This window comes from Terrapene carolina, unplaced genomic scaffold, assembly GCF_002925995.2.
Source record: "Terrapene carolina triunguis isolate 2854851 unplaced genomic scaffold, T_m_triunguis-2.0 Scaffold69, whole genome shotgun sequence".
Lineage (NCBI taxonomy): Eukaryota > Metazoa > Chordata > Testudines > Emydidae > Terrapene > Terrapene triunguis.
The window spans coordinates 9,992,455-10,008,818 of record NW_020664420.1 but is presented as its reverse complement, the minus strand read 5'-3'; the positions used below and the strand labels follow the sequence as shown (position 1 = coordinate 10,008,818).

The following is a 16,364-nucleotide window of genomic DNA, read 5'->3' as shown; positions in this document are numbered from 1 at the left end:
GAAGGTTTTTAAAAATGTGTTAGAGAAACAACTGTTAGGGATAGTCTAGGTTTACTTGGTCCTGCCTGAGCCCAGGGCACTGGACTAGATGACTTCTTGAGGTCTCTTCAGTTTCTATAGTTCTATGTTTAAGAACTGCATCCCTTATTAAGCAAGTAGTATTTCCTCTGCTGTTGACTTCAACAGGAGTAAGGCAGGACTTGTAATTGGTTAGCATTATTTCTATGAGACCAAGTGTACTTTTTGTATCGTAACATTTAGTACTATTTTACACATCTATTGTGCTTTTCAGCCAAGGATCTCAAAAAGGCAAGAAAATCACTCATCCCCATTCTTAGAGATGAAGAAAGAGAGAGGCAGGAAGAAATAAAGATTTGCTTAAAGACAGACACTAAATCAGGCAGGGCTAAGCTGGGAACAGAACCCATGTCTCCTGATATCTTGACCCATCGCCCAGACCACACAGTCTCACTTAACAAAAGCAAATTCAATTGCATTTGTCAAAAGTCTCCTGCATGGTCCTTACTGTTCACTCAATTTTTAATCTGAAGCTTTTCTGGAGGATTTTTTTCAGAATCTCTCTGGTGTCTCGGAGTGAGGCGTTAGATTAAGCTTTAGTCGAGCCTGCATTGCTCACACATCCAAACCTCTTCTGGATTTTGGTGGATGTTTTGGGGTATACAAAGAATGCAGGGTCAGACCCTAAAGGGCACAAGTCCTCTTAGCAAAAATAGCTCAGCTCCTCCATGCGGAAATATATTGAATTTATCAAGTGTAAACCGCAAAGCACTTTCTCAGCTCTGGTTTGAAATTCAGTAATGTCAAGATGCCAGAAGGGTTTTGAGGCATTTTAACATTTCCCAGAACTAGTCATGTGGGCAGAGAAGCTGTTCACAAATGAAGCTCCCCAACCCTACCATTACTAAAAACTATCTGTGACTCAGTATATGCTCTCATAGCCTTTCATAGGGCACTGACCAGCCTGCCAGCAAACATCTTAGAGTGAAAAACAAACAGCCTGCCACTTCCTAAAGTCTTGGAACTACAAAGAGCAATGGAGTAAGCCAGAATTGAGCAGATAAAACTATTCTGGGACCTCCTGTGCACTCCAAATGAAGTGACTGTGAAAATGACACTCTCACTGACCTGCAAGATTTGCTCTGGAAATCGAGCTGTGTTCTTTCTGCCTCTTACAGCACCACTAATAATAAGGAGCCAAATTCTGGCCCAGGAATTCTGCAGTTGGGTTTTAGTGGACAGCTTTGGTGATGAATGAGGCAGAACAGAGCCTACCTTGCTCTCCCATTGGCTCCTCAGTGCTGAGAAGAGCGAAAACATGTTTTTGTCATTAAAGAGGGCAGCTCTGACTCAAACTCCCAGGGCAGCTCCACACAAAGAGCCGACCCATTCAAAATCTACCCAGCGGGATAGATCTACCCACATTCAAAGTCAAACAGGCTAAAGTGTCCACACAAAGCGCAACACACAAAGGTGGCACTTTTGCAGTCAGACGTCTGACCCTACTAGTACTTTAATCAGCCTTAAGAAGAACCAACTTTTTGGAAGTTTTTCTTATTATCCCACATAATTAGAAGGGACTCGTCAAGCAAATTAGGCTTAGCCTCTGCCCTCACCCCTAGGGAGCCCCAGAGGATTAGGACTCTTCCATCACACCCTCTCTCCATGTTTGGGAGAAGGGCTGGAGCTACATGGACTTAGGGGCAGGAGAAGCCAAGCCAACCTCTACCCACACGCCCAGGAAGGGCCAGAGGAGGAAGGAACCTACCAACTCTTCCCACTACTTTCTCTTGGCTTGTGAACTCTTTGGGGCAAGTAGGGTCTCTAAGGGTACGGGTATGACTGCAGCATGTGAAGTCATATCCAAGCTGGCTTTATTCTAGGTAGCAGGACTACCAACAGTAGTGAAGCCACAGCAGCACAGTCTGTACACGCCCATAGGGACCCTGGGTATGCACTCGGGGAGGCTAGCCCACACTGAACCCCGTGCTGCCATAGCTTCACTGCTGTTGGCCCCCCAACTAGCGCAGGTACGTCTATAAGTGCTTCAATCACACACCCCAACCGCAGCGTAGACATAACACTAAGCGTATGCGTGTTCAGAGCAATAGTGCCTCAATCTTGTTCGGGGCCTTCAGGGGATACAGGAATATAAATAAAACTCTGATCTTCTTTGCAACTGCTTTAATGTAGTGTAAAATGTCCTCTGGATACAAAATATTGATTTCTTAAAATTAGGGCTGTCAAGCGATTAAAGCAATTAACCATGCTGTTAAACAATAATAGAATACCGTTTATTTAAATATTTTTGGATGTTTTCCACATTTTCAAATATATTGATTTTAATTACAACACAGAATACAATGCTCACTTTATATTTATTTTTATGATAAATATTTGCACTGTAAAAAGAAAAGAAATAGTATTTTTCAATTCATTTAATATAAGTACTGTAGTGCAATCTCTTTACCATGAAAGTTGAACTTACAAATGTAGAATTACCCAGTCTCCCTTGTCCCCTAAACCTAGAGGTGCTCCCCATAGCATGGTGGTGGGGAGACTGTCAGGAGTAATTAAACCCAAAGCCAGAGTGAAAAACTGCATTCAAAAATGAAACAGTGTAAAACTTTAGAGCCTACAAGTCCACTCAGTCCTACTTCTTGCTCAGCCAATCGCTCAGACAAACACGTTTGTTTACATTTGCAGGAAATAATGCTGCCTGCTTCTTGTTTACAATGTCATGTGAAACTGAGAACAGGTGTTCGCATGGCAATGTTGTAGGCGGCATTGCAAGCTATTTACGTGCCAGATGTGCTAAAGATTCATATGTCCCTTTATGCTTCAACCACCATTCCAGAGGACATGCATCCATGCTGATGATGGGTTCTGCTCGATAACTATCCAAATTAGTGCAGACCGAAGCATGTTCATTTTCATCATCTGAGTCAGATGCTGCCAGCAGAAGGTTGATTTTCTTTTTTGGTGATTTGTGTTCTGTAGTTTCCACATTGGAATGTTGCTCCACACCCCGTCCTGATCAAATTTTGGAAGGCAATTCAGATTCTTAAATCTTGGGTCGAGTGCTGTAACTATCTTTAGAAATCTCACATTGGTAGCTTCTTTGTGTTCTGTCAAATCTTCAGTGAAAGTGTTCTTAAAACAAACCACATGCTGGGCTAGGTTCCCTCTAAGCTGCCCAAGCCCACCGGAGCTGCTGGCAAGAGGAGCCCCTCCCTCGCCCTCCCCCTCAGCCCCGCTGGAGCTGCCGCAGCCAGGGAGAGGCACCTCTTCCCCGGCCCGGAGCTGCTGTGGCGAGAGAGGGCTGGGGGGTATCCTCTCTCCCAACCACAGCCCCGGGGCAGCCTGCACCCAAACCCCTCATCCCCAGCCCCACCCTAGAGCCCACACCCCCTTGCTCCCCAACCCTCTGCCCCAGCCCTGAGCCCCCTCCCGCATCCCAAACCTCTCATCCCTGGCCCAACCCCAGAGCCCGCAGCACCCCACACCGCAACCCTCTTCCTGAGCCCCCTGCCGCACCCCGAACTCCTCATCCTCAGCTCCACCCCAGAGCCCGCACCCCCAGCCAGAGCCCTCATCCCCCCACACCCCAATCTTCTGCCCCAGCCCTGAGTCCCCTCCCAGACTCCGAACCGCTCAGCTCCACCCCCACCACATGAATTTTGTTATGTGCACCAATATGAAGGTGATGTATCACACATCATCTCCATATTGGTGCACATAACAAAATTCATTCGGCACATGGATGTAAAAAATTAGAGGGAACACTGATGCTGGGTCATCATCCGAGATGGCTATAACATGAAATATATGGCAGAATGCGGGTAAAACACAGAGCAGGAGACATACAATTCTCCCCCAAGGAGTTCAGTCACAAATTTAATTAACAGATTATTTTTTTAACGAGTGTCATCAGCATGGATGCATGTCCTCTGGAATGGTGGCCAAAGCATTAAGGGGCATACGAATGTTTAGCATATCTGGCACGTAAATACCTTGCAATGCCAGCTACAAAAGTGTCTTGCAAACACTGGTTCTCACTTTCAGGTGACATTGTAAACAAGAAGCAGGCAGCACTATCACCTGTAAATGTAAACAAACTTGTTTCTCTTAGCAATTGGCTGAACAAGAAGTAGGACTGAGTAGACTTGTAGGCTCTAAAGTTTTACATTGTTTTGTTTTTTGAGTGCAATTATGTAACCAAAAAAATCTACATTTGTAAGTTGCGCTTTCACTATAGTATTTGTATGAGGTGAACTGAAAAATACTATTTCTTTTATCATTTTTACAGTACAAATATTCGTAATAAAAATAATATAAAGTGAGTACTGTACACTTTGTATTCTGTGTTGTAATTGAACTCAATATATTTGAAAATGTAGAAAAACATCCAAAATATTTAATACATTTCCATTGGTATTCTATTGTTTAACAGTGTGATTAAAACTGCAATTAATTGTGATTAATTTTTTTGAGTTAATCGCTGGAGTTAACTGCGATTAATCGAAAGCCCTACTTAAAATCCACCTCTCTGCCATGGAGCAAAAATGACCAATATTTTTCAGGGCCAACAAAATAATTCAAAATCCCTTGCAGCAGCAGTTAAACACTGTCCACAAAGTTATATTGATATAATTGCATATGCTGGTATAGAAACAAGGAAATAAATCTAAAGAGCTATTGTCATTATGACCAAGTTGGTAAGGACACTAGAAATGGATTATTTCCTTCTTGGGAAAGACATACTTTAATACCAACACAGGTTATTGTAATTAACTCCATTTTAGCCTGAACAGTCAAAGTTATAAACAAGTGAAAATAGCATCTTATAAGGGGAAGTGTTGTGCAACCTTAATAATAGGCTGTGCTAGCAGCCTAATGAATAATGCAAACACGGGGACAGTGATATTAGCTGTCTAAAGCAAAGTGTAGCTTATAACTCACAAGTAGAGTGCACCACTTCCAGAAAACACCTCAGTGTTCATACCCTCAACCAAAGTTTCTTCCCTGCTATGAGAAGTCCCATTACAGTCAATGGATCAAATTCAGCCCTGAGTAATGTCACTGAAGTGTGAGTTGCACTCACTTCCCCCAGTTTATGTGAGAGTGAGTATAGGCTACAAGATCAGGTTGAAATTATGTTCAGGCACCAGGTTGTCTGTAATGTAATATCGCTTCTTAAAGAAACAAAGCAAAGCCCTCCACTCAACTCAATCACATTTCTCTATCCGTTTCCCTGTATGTAATACGATGACCAGCTGCGATTTTCAAAAGTTAATTCCAAATTTTCAGGGAATATTCTATGTAACAATATTGATTTTGGTGAAAAAAAGTCAGAAAACCAGAAAAGCCTGATTTCCACGAAAACCAGGCCCATAGAGTGTCCATTTGGTGCCGTGGGCCACTTCACTGCTCATGAAGTTCTGTGTGTTATCCAACATTTCTACTGCAAAGAAAGGCAGGGCGGGGGGAAGAGAACTTGTCAAAGTGGGAAGTCAAGGGGCCCAGCTGTTTTGTAGGGACAGGCTGGAGTGAGGCCTGGCTGTGGGGATGGGTGGGGAAGGGAGGTGGTCCAAGAAGGAGCTCAAGGATCAAGTGTGCGACCCTCTAGGAATAAAACTGAGAATGATTTGACCCTCATGTGCTGGTGATGTGTTAAATAAAGTGACTAATTAGAGATGAGCAAAATTTTTCATTGAAAACTTTTCGGGGGGGAAATACAAATTGAGCGACAACAAAACATTTTGCAAATTCATGTCGGTTTCACCAAATTGTTTGTGTGGAACCCGCCCTCCCCCCACCCCAAATCCTGAGAAAGCTAATATTTTGTTTTGACATTTTTGAAACAAAACGTTTCAATGTTTCGAGTCAAAAACAACTTTTTGTTTTAAAATTTCCTTCAGTTTTATACATTAAAAAAGAAAACTTACAAACTTTTAAAAATGCTCAAAATCTACAAAACATTTAATTTTTGGTCAAACAAAATGTTTAGATCAACCGAAATCAAAATTCTTTTTTTTTTACTTTTTGGTTTACTGAAAATTTTGAAAAAAATTCATTTCAGGTCAACCCAAAATGAATTTGGTTTTTGATTTTGCAGACCACCAGTGAACTGAAAAATCAGTTCTTCGTACAGCTCTACTCCTAATAATCTATTATTGGAAGGTCAGACGTAGTCATAACAATAATTTGCCTTGCCCTCCTACAGCAGCTTTCATAAGAAGATCTCAAAGTGTCTTAAAGACAGTGAACCTCACCAGACCCCATGTGAGGTAGATCAACATTATCATTTCTGTTCACAAATGTGCATCTGAAGCAGAGAGAATTAAGATTAATATTTTAAAATTTGGAACTATGTTCACAGGTACTGGAACTAGAGGTGCTAGGGGTGCTGCTGCACCCCCTGGATTGCAGTGGTTTCCATCCTATACAGGGTTTACAGTTTGGTTCAATAGCTCTCAGCACCCGCACTATACAAATTGTCCCAGCGCCCCTGACTATGTTGGCTACTAAAATTAGACATTTCAGTCTATGGCTAGGCCCTTAAATAAGTGACCTGCTTTTCAGAGGTGCTGAGCACACACAACTCCCAATAAACTCCCCCTTCACAGTAGCAATACCTGTATGTGTTTTGACACCAGCATCTCCTGCAGGGGAGTCACTTAATGCTGTATTTTTGGCAGGTAAGTAAAAGAGAAACTGATCTGTAATCTCTTTATTTGTAATAGTCACATGCAGACAGGCATTACGATAATGATCTGGGATCTCATACAGGGCTTACTGCATTTTTTAAACAGCATTTCAGTTCACGTCTAAGCAATAATTCCTACCAAGGCATTGTACCTGCAGCCTCTATTATGTAGGCATAAGGTGAATTATTTCCCACAATCATTTTCAAGCTGGGTAAGATGTGCAGTTTTTCAGTGCTTGGGCAAGAGAGGTATTGCTTACAGGTGAATTGAAATGCTGTTTATACATCTCAGTAAATCCTGTAGGAGTTCTTAGATGATTATCAGAGATACATGTAAAGACCAAACTATCACAAATTAACATATTCTAAAAGATGAAAAATCAGTTCCTCCTTCTCCTATCTGCCAAAACCTGAATTCAAGGTTCTGCATTTCCCCTGCAGGAGCTGAAGTGACTAACACATACAATGGTAATCGTTAACAAGCTATCATGTTAACCAAGTTATCCCACCCTCTTATCCAAATAAAACAGGTTGTCATGTTCTAAGGCTGTGCCTAGGCATGGAGGGCTTCTCTGTGGCACTGTAAGCTCACATGCTAGAAACCTGGAAGGAAACCCTAAGAATAGCCAAAACTAGACTAAAGTTTATGCTTCGAGTTCCAATAAAGACAAACACCAGTGAGGGGGTAAATTTGAGCTATATATAGTGTGTAGTTCCTCTCAAAGCAGGGATAATTTCCATCTGCTTACAATGAAGTACTGCAGCATTTCCCTATGCTTCAAACAGGAAATAGCACACAGCAATCATAAGTAACTGCACAGCAAATCAGTAAATGTTAACACTTCAATGGTGCCTACTTTATGCACTGTATAAAAACAGGACTGTAAAACTAGCACCAGGTTTCGTGGCTCTTGATCTCCTTTATTTCAAGTGCTGAACTGCTTGTTGGATCAGTAAACAATTGATATTTCAAGAGTGTCAGTCTCATTTGCACACATCATGCTTAACTCTGCCCTTTCTCTGATATTTGCACACCAATCCCACTGCCAGGGCCGGCCCACAACATTTTGGCACCTGAGGCGGGGAACTCAAATGATGCCCCCATGTCCCCTCGCTTGGGCCTAAACTTTGAAAGGTCTCAATTCTGCCTTCTTCCTGTTCTACTCCTCTCATGGTACTGCTCTGCAACCTACCCCAATAAAGGAGAACTGTGACGAAGTGGGACTGTTCTTAATGTTTCCTCTGAATACTGTGTGGGTGCCTCAGTTTCCCCTATGCATTTCTTAAGTCTCCAGTGTGCATAAATGGCCGACACTCTGTATCCTGGCAACAAATGGCCGGGGCCCTTCCCCCTTGCAAGGGAATAGCTAAAGGTAAACAAAGAGATCAGGTGACCTCCTGGCCCGGGAAAGAGACAAAGGCCAGAAAGGAGGGGCTGGAGGGGGCTTCAGTTGGGAGCTGGCTGGGGATGGGAAGTGAGTGCAGACGGGGTTGTCTGGCTCACTGGGCCCCAGAATGGACCCGGCTGAGGGGTCCCGTTCTCTGTACCTACAAGCTCTGTTTTAGACCGTGTTCCTGTCATCTAATAAACCTCTGTTTTACTGGCTGGCTAAGAGTCACATATGACTGTGAAGTGGGGGTGCGTGCAGGACCCTTTGGCTTCCCCAGGACCCCGCCTGGGCGGACTCGCTGTGGGAAGCGCATGGAGGGGCAGAGGATGCTGAATGCTCCAAGGTCAGACCCAGGAAGGTGAAGCCTTGAGCTTCTTGCCCTGAAGACAGTCTGCTCCGAGGGAGAGGAGGCTCCCCAAAGTCCTGACTGGCTTTGTGGGGAGCAGTTCCAGAGCATCACCCAGGGACTCCGTGACAAGAACTAACAACTTAAAATGCCTTGTTCAAAAATGTTAAGTAACACTTAACTTTCAAACACCTGAACAGCAAATGTAACTTTTCTTTCTTGTCTGCACAGTAAACACCGGCATTTTTATCTGTTTGAATAATCAAAGTGGTGGTTTCCGTACCTTCCTGGTTGCAAAGATCTGAACTGCTTTCTGAATGTCCACAGTCTGGGCCAGCTCATGCTCTATTGAGATGGTTACAAGGCCAACCAGCCTCTCCTGTGTCATTGTGGAGCGTAGATGTGTTTTTATTAACTTCAGCTTGGAGAAGCTGCGTTCTCCACTGGCAACTGTTACAGGAAATGTTAGAAGTATGCGCAGAGCAACAAAAGCATTTGGAAAGAGGGTGGTCATCTTATTTGTGCACATATATTCCAGAACAACCTTTGGAGTTGATCCTGCTGAAATGTATCTTGAAAGGGCTTCCAGTTCATCACCTAAATCACTCGCATCAATATTGCGCATGTCATCATGTGTCAATACTGTCTCTAGTGCCCTGCATTGCTGGTGTAGGTCTTCTTCAGGTATAGTGAGGAGTTTTGCAATATCATACAACATCCCAAATATACTGCTATGTTCCTTGAGCTGCATGAAACGTTCAACTGGCGGTATTGCACAATCTAGCACCTGGTTAAAGAATTCAACTTTGAATTGTTGTTTGGGGTCTCTTATGGGATTATCCCATGCCTCATAATCAAAATGTCTTCTTCTTCAGTGACTCTTGTATTCTTGAATGGGTAGGAAAATAGCTTCAGTGTGAAGTTCCTCTGCCAACTTCTGTGCACTCTTCAGAACGTTTTGAAATCCCTCATCTGAACAGTAAGACTGTAGGTATGACTTTGCTTTGTCCAGTTGTTCCATTGCTCCAGATATATCAAGGTCAACACCTTGGAGTCTCTTGCTTACAACATTTATTTCAAACAGTATGTCATGCCACAACACTAAGCCACACAGAAATTTGAAGTTATGTATGTTTCTGGTGATTCCATTTCCCTCTGCCACTGTTCTCCCACAAACAGTTCCTGTCATAGCATTATCCTATATAATGGCAACTATGACATCATCTGTCTTCCCAATTTGGTGTTTGACAGGCTTTATCGCCTCCACTCGACTTTCCCATCGTGTGGCACTCAGTGGTTTCAGTGTCAGAGAGGATGTTCCCAGATGTTGCTTCAATTTTTGCCACCGATAAGTTGATGCAGAGAAAAATACATAAATGCTTTGAATTACTTTAAAAAATTCAGCAGCCTCACTAGAAGCTGATGCTGCATCACTGACCACCAAGTTCAATGAATGAGAACTGCATGGGACAAAAAAAGCTCGAGGGTTTAACTCTCGGATCCGTGTCTGCACTCCTCTGTTCTTTCCTTTCATGTTGGCACCATTATCGTAGCCCTGACCTCTCATGTCAGCTATCACAATTCCCGTATCTTCCAGCTTTTTAAGAAGCACATTTGTCATACCAGCTCCTGTAGTATCATCAATATCAATAAATTCTAGAAAATGCTCTCTGACAGTCACCATTGCAGGGACATTTTCACTAGTGAAACTCTGTTGTTGTTACAAAAAGCACCATTAAACTCATTTGTTCCGTATGGCTGATGTCAGGTGTGCAGTCCAGAATAACAGAGTAATATCTTGCTGACTTCAGATCTGCCACAATCTTCTGTTTACTTTTGTTGCCAGTAACTGTATGATCTCATTTTGAATTGTTTTTCCAAGGTAGTGGTGTGTGTACATTTCTTGGGTGGTGACTCTTCTTAGATGCTCTTGGAGTACAGCATCAAACTCAGCCATCAGCTCAACAATTTTAAGGAAGTTTCCATTGTTTGGCACATACAGCTGATCTGAAGTGCCACGCAGTGCTATGTTTTGGGTAGCAAGCATTCTCACAATGGCAATGAGCCTTTTCAGAACATTTTGCCAGTAAAGAGACTCTGATGCAATCTTCTCTTGATGCTGATCATCTATGGTGGCCTTTAACCTTAGTCTCATCTCAAGCTCTTTCCACCTATGGAATGCTCTCTGGTGATTTGCTGCCTTCTCATGGCATGCCAGATTTCTAGCCAGATTTTTCCAGTCCTTTGTTCCTGTAGAACCCAATGTGGCTGGAACATTAGACTGAAAGAGTTTGCAACAAAAACAGCATGCAGCATTCTGGGTTTTTGAGTACATAAGCCATGGCCTCTCCACTTTGTCACCATTGGGGATTTCATGCAGTAATGTGTTGGATGGAAACTTCTATTTTCATTGTCTTTGGGGAACATGAAGTTTTTCACTTGCTGTCGCCCATGCAGTACAAGGAAGTCCCTCAGGCTACTGCTCAAGTGGGTCCACAGTCCTGGATCATCTAGACTTAAGGAACTAAACTCAGCAGAAGCTTTTTCTTGCGCCTCCACCACACTTTTCTTTGATCTACACTTTTCTTCAGGAATGTGCATGGTTACATCCATTTGAGATGGAGATATGGATGCTGCAGTAGCTGGCAGGTCACCTGCACTCTGACTAATTGGAAGATCAGGCATCTCCTCACCACTCACATCCTCACTGGGGCTGGAAGGCTCACCGTGAACATTTGTGTCTATGTATCTCAGGAGAGCTCCTTCCTGCTTAGACAGAAAAGATTCCTTTGCTTGCTTGCTTTTCTGAATGTTGCCCCAGCAGGGCGTTTTCTTCTTTCACGCATGACTGCTGTTCTGTGCCAGCTTTAGTTGCTCTCAACACTCAGTTGAAGGAGACAAATAAGCAGGCTGGTAGCAGGGCCTGAGTGAGGGAAGATATCAGCGTCTTAAGGGCCTAACTGGCTCCTACTACTTCAGTTGACTGCCTGTTCTCCTCAAGTGGGTTCAGGGAAGCAGCAGGAAACAGGAAGCTCCCTGAGAAGCTGGTGTTAATCAGTCCAGGCTTCTGGGGATGCTAGAGAGGTACATAAGATGCTCCTCCTCCTCTCTTTCCCTGCAGCTCCTGCTGCTTTCTGTTATTCCCTCTCACCTTTTCTCCTGTCTGCCTGTTATGTCTCTTGTGCCCTCCTTCCTCCAGCACAGCACTCCACCATCTCTGTGCATCTAGAGCAGAGAGAATACATATGCACCAGCAGCAGACACAATTTTCTGCACTCTGGGTCCTAGTGGCACCCCCCACCCCCAGTCTGGCACCTGAGGCGGCTGCCTCAGTTCGCCTCATGGTAAGGCCAGCCTTGCCCACTGCTGACAATGCAGAAATATCTGTAGAAGGATCCAAGAGGAAGAAAAGTGCTTCACATTAGAAATGCTGATGACTTGAAGTCAGTCAATGGGAGTTTCATGCATGCCTCTGGGGGACACACTTTGGCCTGTGAAATCCAAGCTTTGGTTTCCAGTGATGATCTCACAATGAAGATATGAATGTTAAGAACTCAACAAGGAGAATTCTCCATCTCGTCTGTCCTCCCCTAATGTACATTCATCAACAGATTATTTCATTTTAGGGAGTTGAGTTCCTTCTGGTTTTGCCACATTTCAAGCCCTGAGCACAGCTCACCACAAAGGGGTTTATTTCTGAAAAGCTCACTTCCACAAATGAAGTGATCTATCCGGTTCATTTCTTTCAGTCTATTGCTGAATTACTCAAACTTTCCCACTTGGCAGGAAAGTCCCAAAATACTAACTGGAATCTTTATTGCCATTAAAATTATATTACTATAGTCAAACTCACATGAGTCTTATCTCTAAAAATAGCAGAGAATCATGGCTGAAAGCTGTAGCTTCTATGTGGGATCTGAAAAGGGGGTGGAGGGGCAGTTACCTGTCACAAATTTTACACCAAGGTCTTCTTGACTCACATTCATACAACTTGAACCATTTCTCTCCCCCAACCTGTTATTTTTCTGACTAATACTTTCAAAAAGCTGCCATGTACTGTTTGTAAGGCAAACATTGGCAGCTGTACTCTGGCTATTCAAATATCTTTGTACATAATGAGAAAATTATAAGCCTGAAAATTCTTATAGAACATGAGGGCTGAAGTGCCCCTGGAACTGATATACCCATAGAGGAGTCATTAGACCAACTGTATAACAAATCCAGCTATACTTTTACTTCTTAGTTTTTAACAGCAATTTTACCTTCAGAAACACTAAAGACAAACTATTATATGGTTCTAAAAGTAAACATAATTTTTTACTCACACACTTAGCAGATATATAACTAAATCATACTACTCTATGAAACCACTTCAACAAGGAATTTGTACACAAGTACAGCATATTTAACCACACTCTGGTTAACTATAAGTTTCTTTAATTGGTTGGCTGAAAGTCCTAGTTAACCAAAACCTGGTCATGTCCCCTAACACAGTGTGCACGATGCATTGCTCCCTCATTCAGCCAACCCCCCATTTAGTCAAATGGTTTTGATGTTGCAACCTGCGCAGTTCATTTATATGTGTCCATTAACCATTTAGGAGCTGCAAGACTAACGAAGCTGCCAATGCGCTGTTTCTATTTGAGCATGTTCACACACTTCAGAAACGTAAACACTTAATTGGATTCTCTTAATATCATGCATTTGTCTGGGGTTCAGGAACTAAATGTTCTCCATACAAAGTCAAAAAAACCACCTGGTAATATGCCTGGGATGTAACATTTGGATCTAGATCTGAACTGTGTGTCCAGATGTGGGCTTTTGGTTCAGGTCTGCCTGTCTCCAGAAAATAACCATTCAATTAATTTCATTCGTATGAAATGATCAAGTGTGCTACACTCAAACTTCTAAGTTTCATATTGAAACTAATTTAAGAAAGCCCAAAATCAATGTATACAAAAAGCTGTTCAGCTATGGTGCTCAGCAGAGTCCAAAAATAAATGCCGAAAGAACAGTGAAACTTGCATTTTTACATGAAAGTGCTTCCAGCACTAACAGATCTGAATTGCTTCACTGCTGGAGAAGAAATGAAGTGCAGCAGCCAAAACCACAAAGTAGCATATGAAGATTTTTGTCTGCTTTTCCTAGGTTGTAGAGTATGCTGACGGGGCTCGCCAGCCATTTCATTCCATTCACCATTTTATAAGAATGAAATCCTCTTGTGGACCTGCTTTCCCTTACATCATCCCATTCTGTTTATTGCTTGACTCTCAGACCACCAGAAAGGAGTTCATCGACCAGAGTTTGAGAACTGTGTATACTTTGGGTCTAATTCTCCTAGTAATCTCCATTAACTTTTAGTGTTATATGGTCTATGGCACAGCAAATCAGTTCTCATTCCAGCCAGCAGAGAAGAGCGTAATGAAATGGCTAGCATGTATGGATACCAATATCACTGCAGTAATAATGGATAAAATGATGTATGCAATGTTATAATAGCCTCACCGTTTAAATGTTTCTTCTTTAAAACTAATCAGTCAAAATCTTTCTTTGAGTTTAGAATGAATTAAAACTCAGTTATATTGATCTGAATTTCATAAATGAGCACAGGGTTTTGTTTTCTATTAAAAAACAATTTTACAAATTCTCATGAATCAAAAGTTCATTTTAAAGAAAAACTTTGTGATAACATTTAAAGCAAGAGATTAATAAATGTGTTAACTACAGTTCAGATAAAGTCATGAACAGCAAACATAATTTTTCAAAGACTGAAACTCATTACTTACCTGAAGATTTTAAGAGAATAAGAAACTTTGTGCCCAGTTCTGATCTCCCTTACACTGAAATAAATAGAGTGTAGCTAACACTAATGGAGTTCACCATAGTGCAACAGGCATTAATTGGAGAAAGCCCTATCTATGGTCAACATCCCAGGGAGGAAAGTCTGCTTCCCACCTGGCAGTTCACCTCCAGCCTCTAATATCACAGAATATTCAGCTGGAGCTACGCTGCTTTACACCAGATGGATATGTGGCCCTCTAACTCTCTGGTGTCCTCACTTTCTGTCTTTCATAAAATTTCACTTCATTACCTACAACTCTGATATGGAATCTCTAGCTTACTACCCTGGGGTGACCAGTTCTGGGCAGAGGCAGAAACCACCTGCCTTTAGTTAGCATTTTTCATTATCTTTACATAGCCTCTTACGCTTGGTTTCACTAATAAAACTACTTTTAAAAGTTTAGTTGGAAAAAAAAACAGTTATGTGTACAAAATTACATTAGTAGGTTTGCTTCCTTGCCGTGAGAAAAAAATAGATCAATGGAGTTAAGTGTGTATTTCCATACCAAATCCCCCTTCAGTTCCTCTTTAAGGCACATCTGCTTTGTGCTGACGCTCACTCATTGCTCTCCGATCTTTCCTTAATTTGCCCAGTAAAAATGGACAGTTGATCATATTAGTGTTAACACTCTCAAGGCAGTAATAAGAAGTAATAATTCATAACAATTAACGTTGTTTATAGAGCAACTAGCATACTAAGTTACAGTAAAAGAAGTACAGATACTGACCCCAATCCTACAGTTCGGACTCAGACAAATCTCCCCATCAGCTTCAGTAGGGAGTTTTGCCTGAGTAAGAACTGCAGGATCAGCCCTAGAATATCTGAAAACATCTGCAGTTAAATCAGTTCAGTGCAAAGAGAAAGGGGTGAGAAGACTGTTACAGAAAGCTAGTAGTGGCAGCAGCCAAAGGACGGTCAGGGAAAGTTATCAAACTAAAGGTTCTTCTATCAAATTACCCAAAAGATGAGGCTGAGCAGCAGCAGCACTGTCTTGGAGGTGATCACGCCACAGTCCATGTTTCCTGCTGGCTTTGCAGTCGAGCTTTGTGTAGAAAGATCTGGTGGCTTCTGCTGCCTATTCAGCAGAGTCTGTGTGTGTCAGATTTCTGTGCGCTTCTCTCCCACGCCTCTCAGCTTCTTGTCTGAGCCAGGCCTGCTCAGCTATCACATGATTTGCAACTCGCTGGACCAGTCACATGCTCCTTAGCGTACAGAGCAAAACAACATCTTACTGTAGTGTTCTCTTTATTACTGTATGTAGTCTGTCTGTCTAAAAGAGATTACCGTAAACTCGCTAAACTAGCTCTGCAACTACAACTAAGTAGCTTACCATATAAACACTAATAGCAGTGCCACCACAACATAACCCTTGCCAGCATTACCACACTTGCAGGGGTGGATCAAGACCAGGGGTCGGCAAAGTTTGGCACACGGCTCGCCAGGGTAAGCACCCTGGTGGGCCGGGCCAGTTTATTTACCTGCGGATGCAGCAGGTTCGGCCGATCGCGGCCCCCACTGGCCGCGGCCAGCACATCCCTCGCCCGCACCGCTTCTCACCACCCCCATTGGCCTGGGACGGCGAACCGCGGCGAGTGGGGGGCCGCGATCGGCCGAACCTGCCACGTCAGCAGGTAAATAAACTGGCCCGGCCCGCTAGGGTGCTTACCTTAGCGAGCCACGTGCCAAACGTTGCCGACCCCTGATCAAGACTAAACAAGGCTCAAATGTAACAGAACTTTTAAGGCCACCCAGAAAGCTTCGCCCTCTGAGCCAAGTCTCCGCTTACATACAGCCAACCAGCCATATGGATTCTTGTTCTTCACCCACTCTTGAGTCTGTGGTCTTCCTGAGTGAGGCTCAGGTGGAACTGGACCTCTTACCTCCTAAAGGGGCCAGTCACCCTGTCACAGGTAATAACCCTTTAAATAGTTTGTGATCCCTGTAGTGATGCGCACTGCATTAGATCTTTTACAAGTTGCCAGAAACCAGTCAGAGTAGCAGTATCTCTGAAGTAGGGCTTGCATGTTTGTTTATAGCAGCCACAGTTCTTTGGGATCC

General features: G+C 43.0%; 1 protein-coding gene across 1 annotated transcript in view; it reads right to left on the bottom strand.

Moving 5' to 3' along the window:
• The window catches only part of LOC112109672 (tetraspanin-36-like), a 54,760-nt gene extending 39,223 nt beyond the window's left edge, over positions 1-15,537 (bottom strand). Inside the window, exon 1 of the mRNA XM_024204259.2 lies at positions 15,264-15,537. Within this exon, the coding sequence (XP_024060027.2) occupies positions 15,264-15,323 (60 nt within the window). The 5' untranslated portion in view covers positions 15,324-15,537. The remainder of the gene's footprint in view (positions 1-15,263) is intronic.
• Between the last annotated feature and the right edge of the window lie 827 nt (positions 15,538-16,364).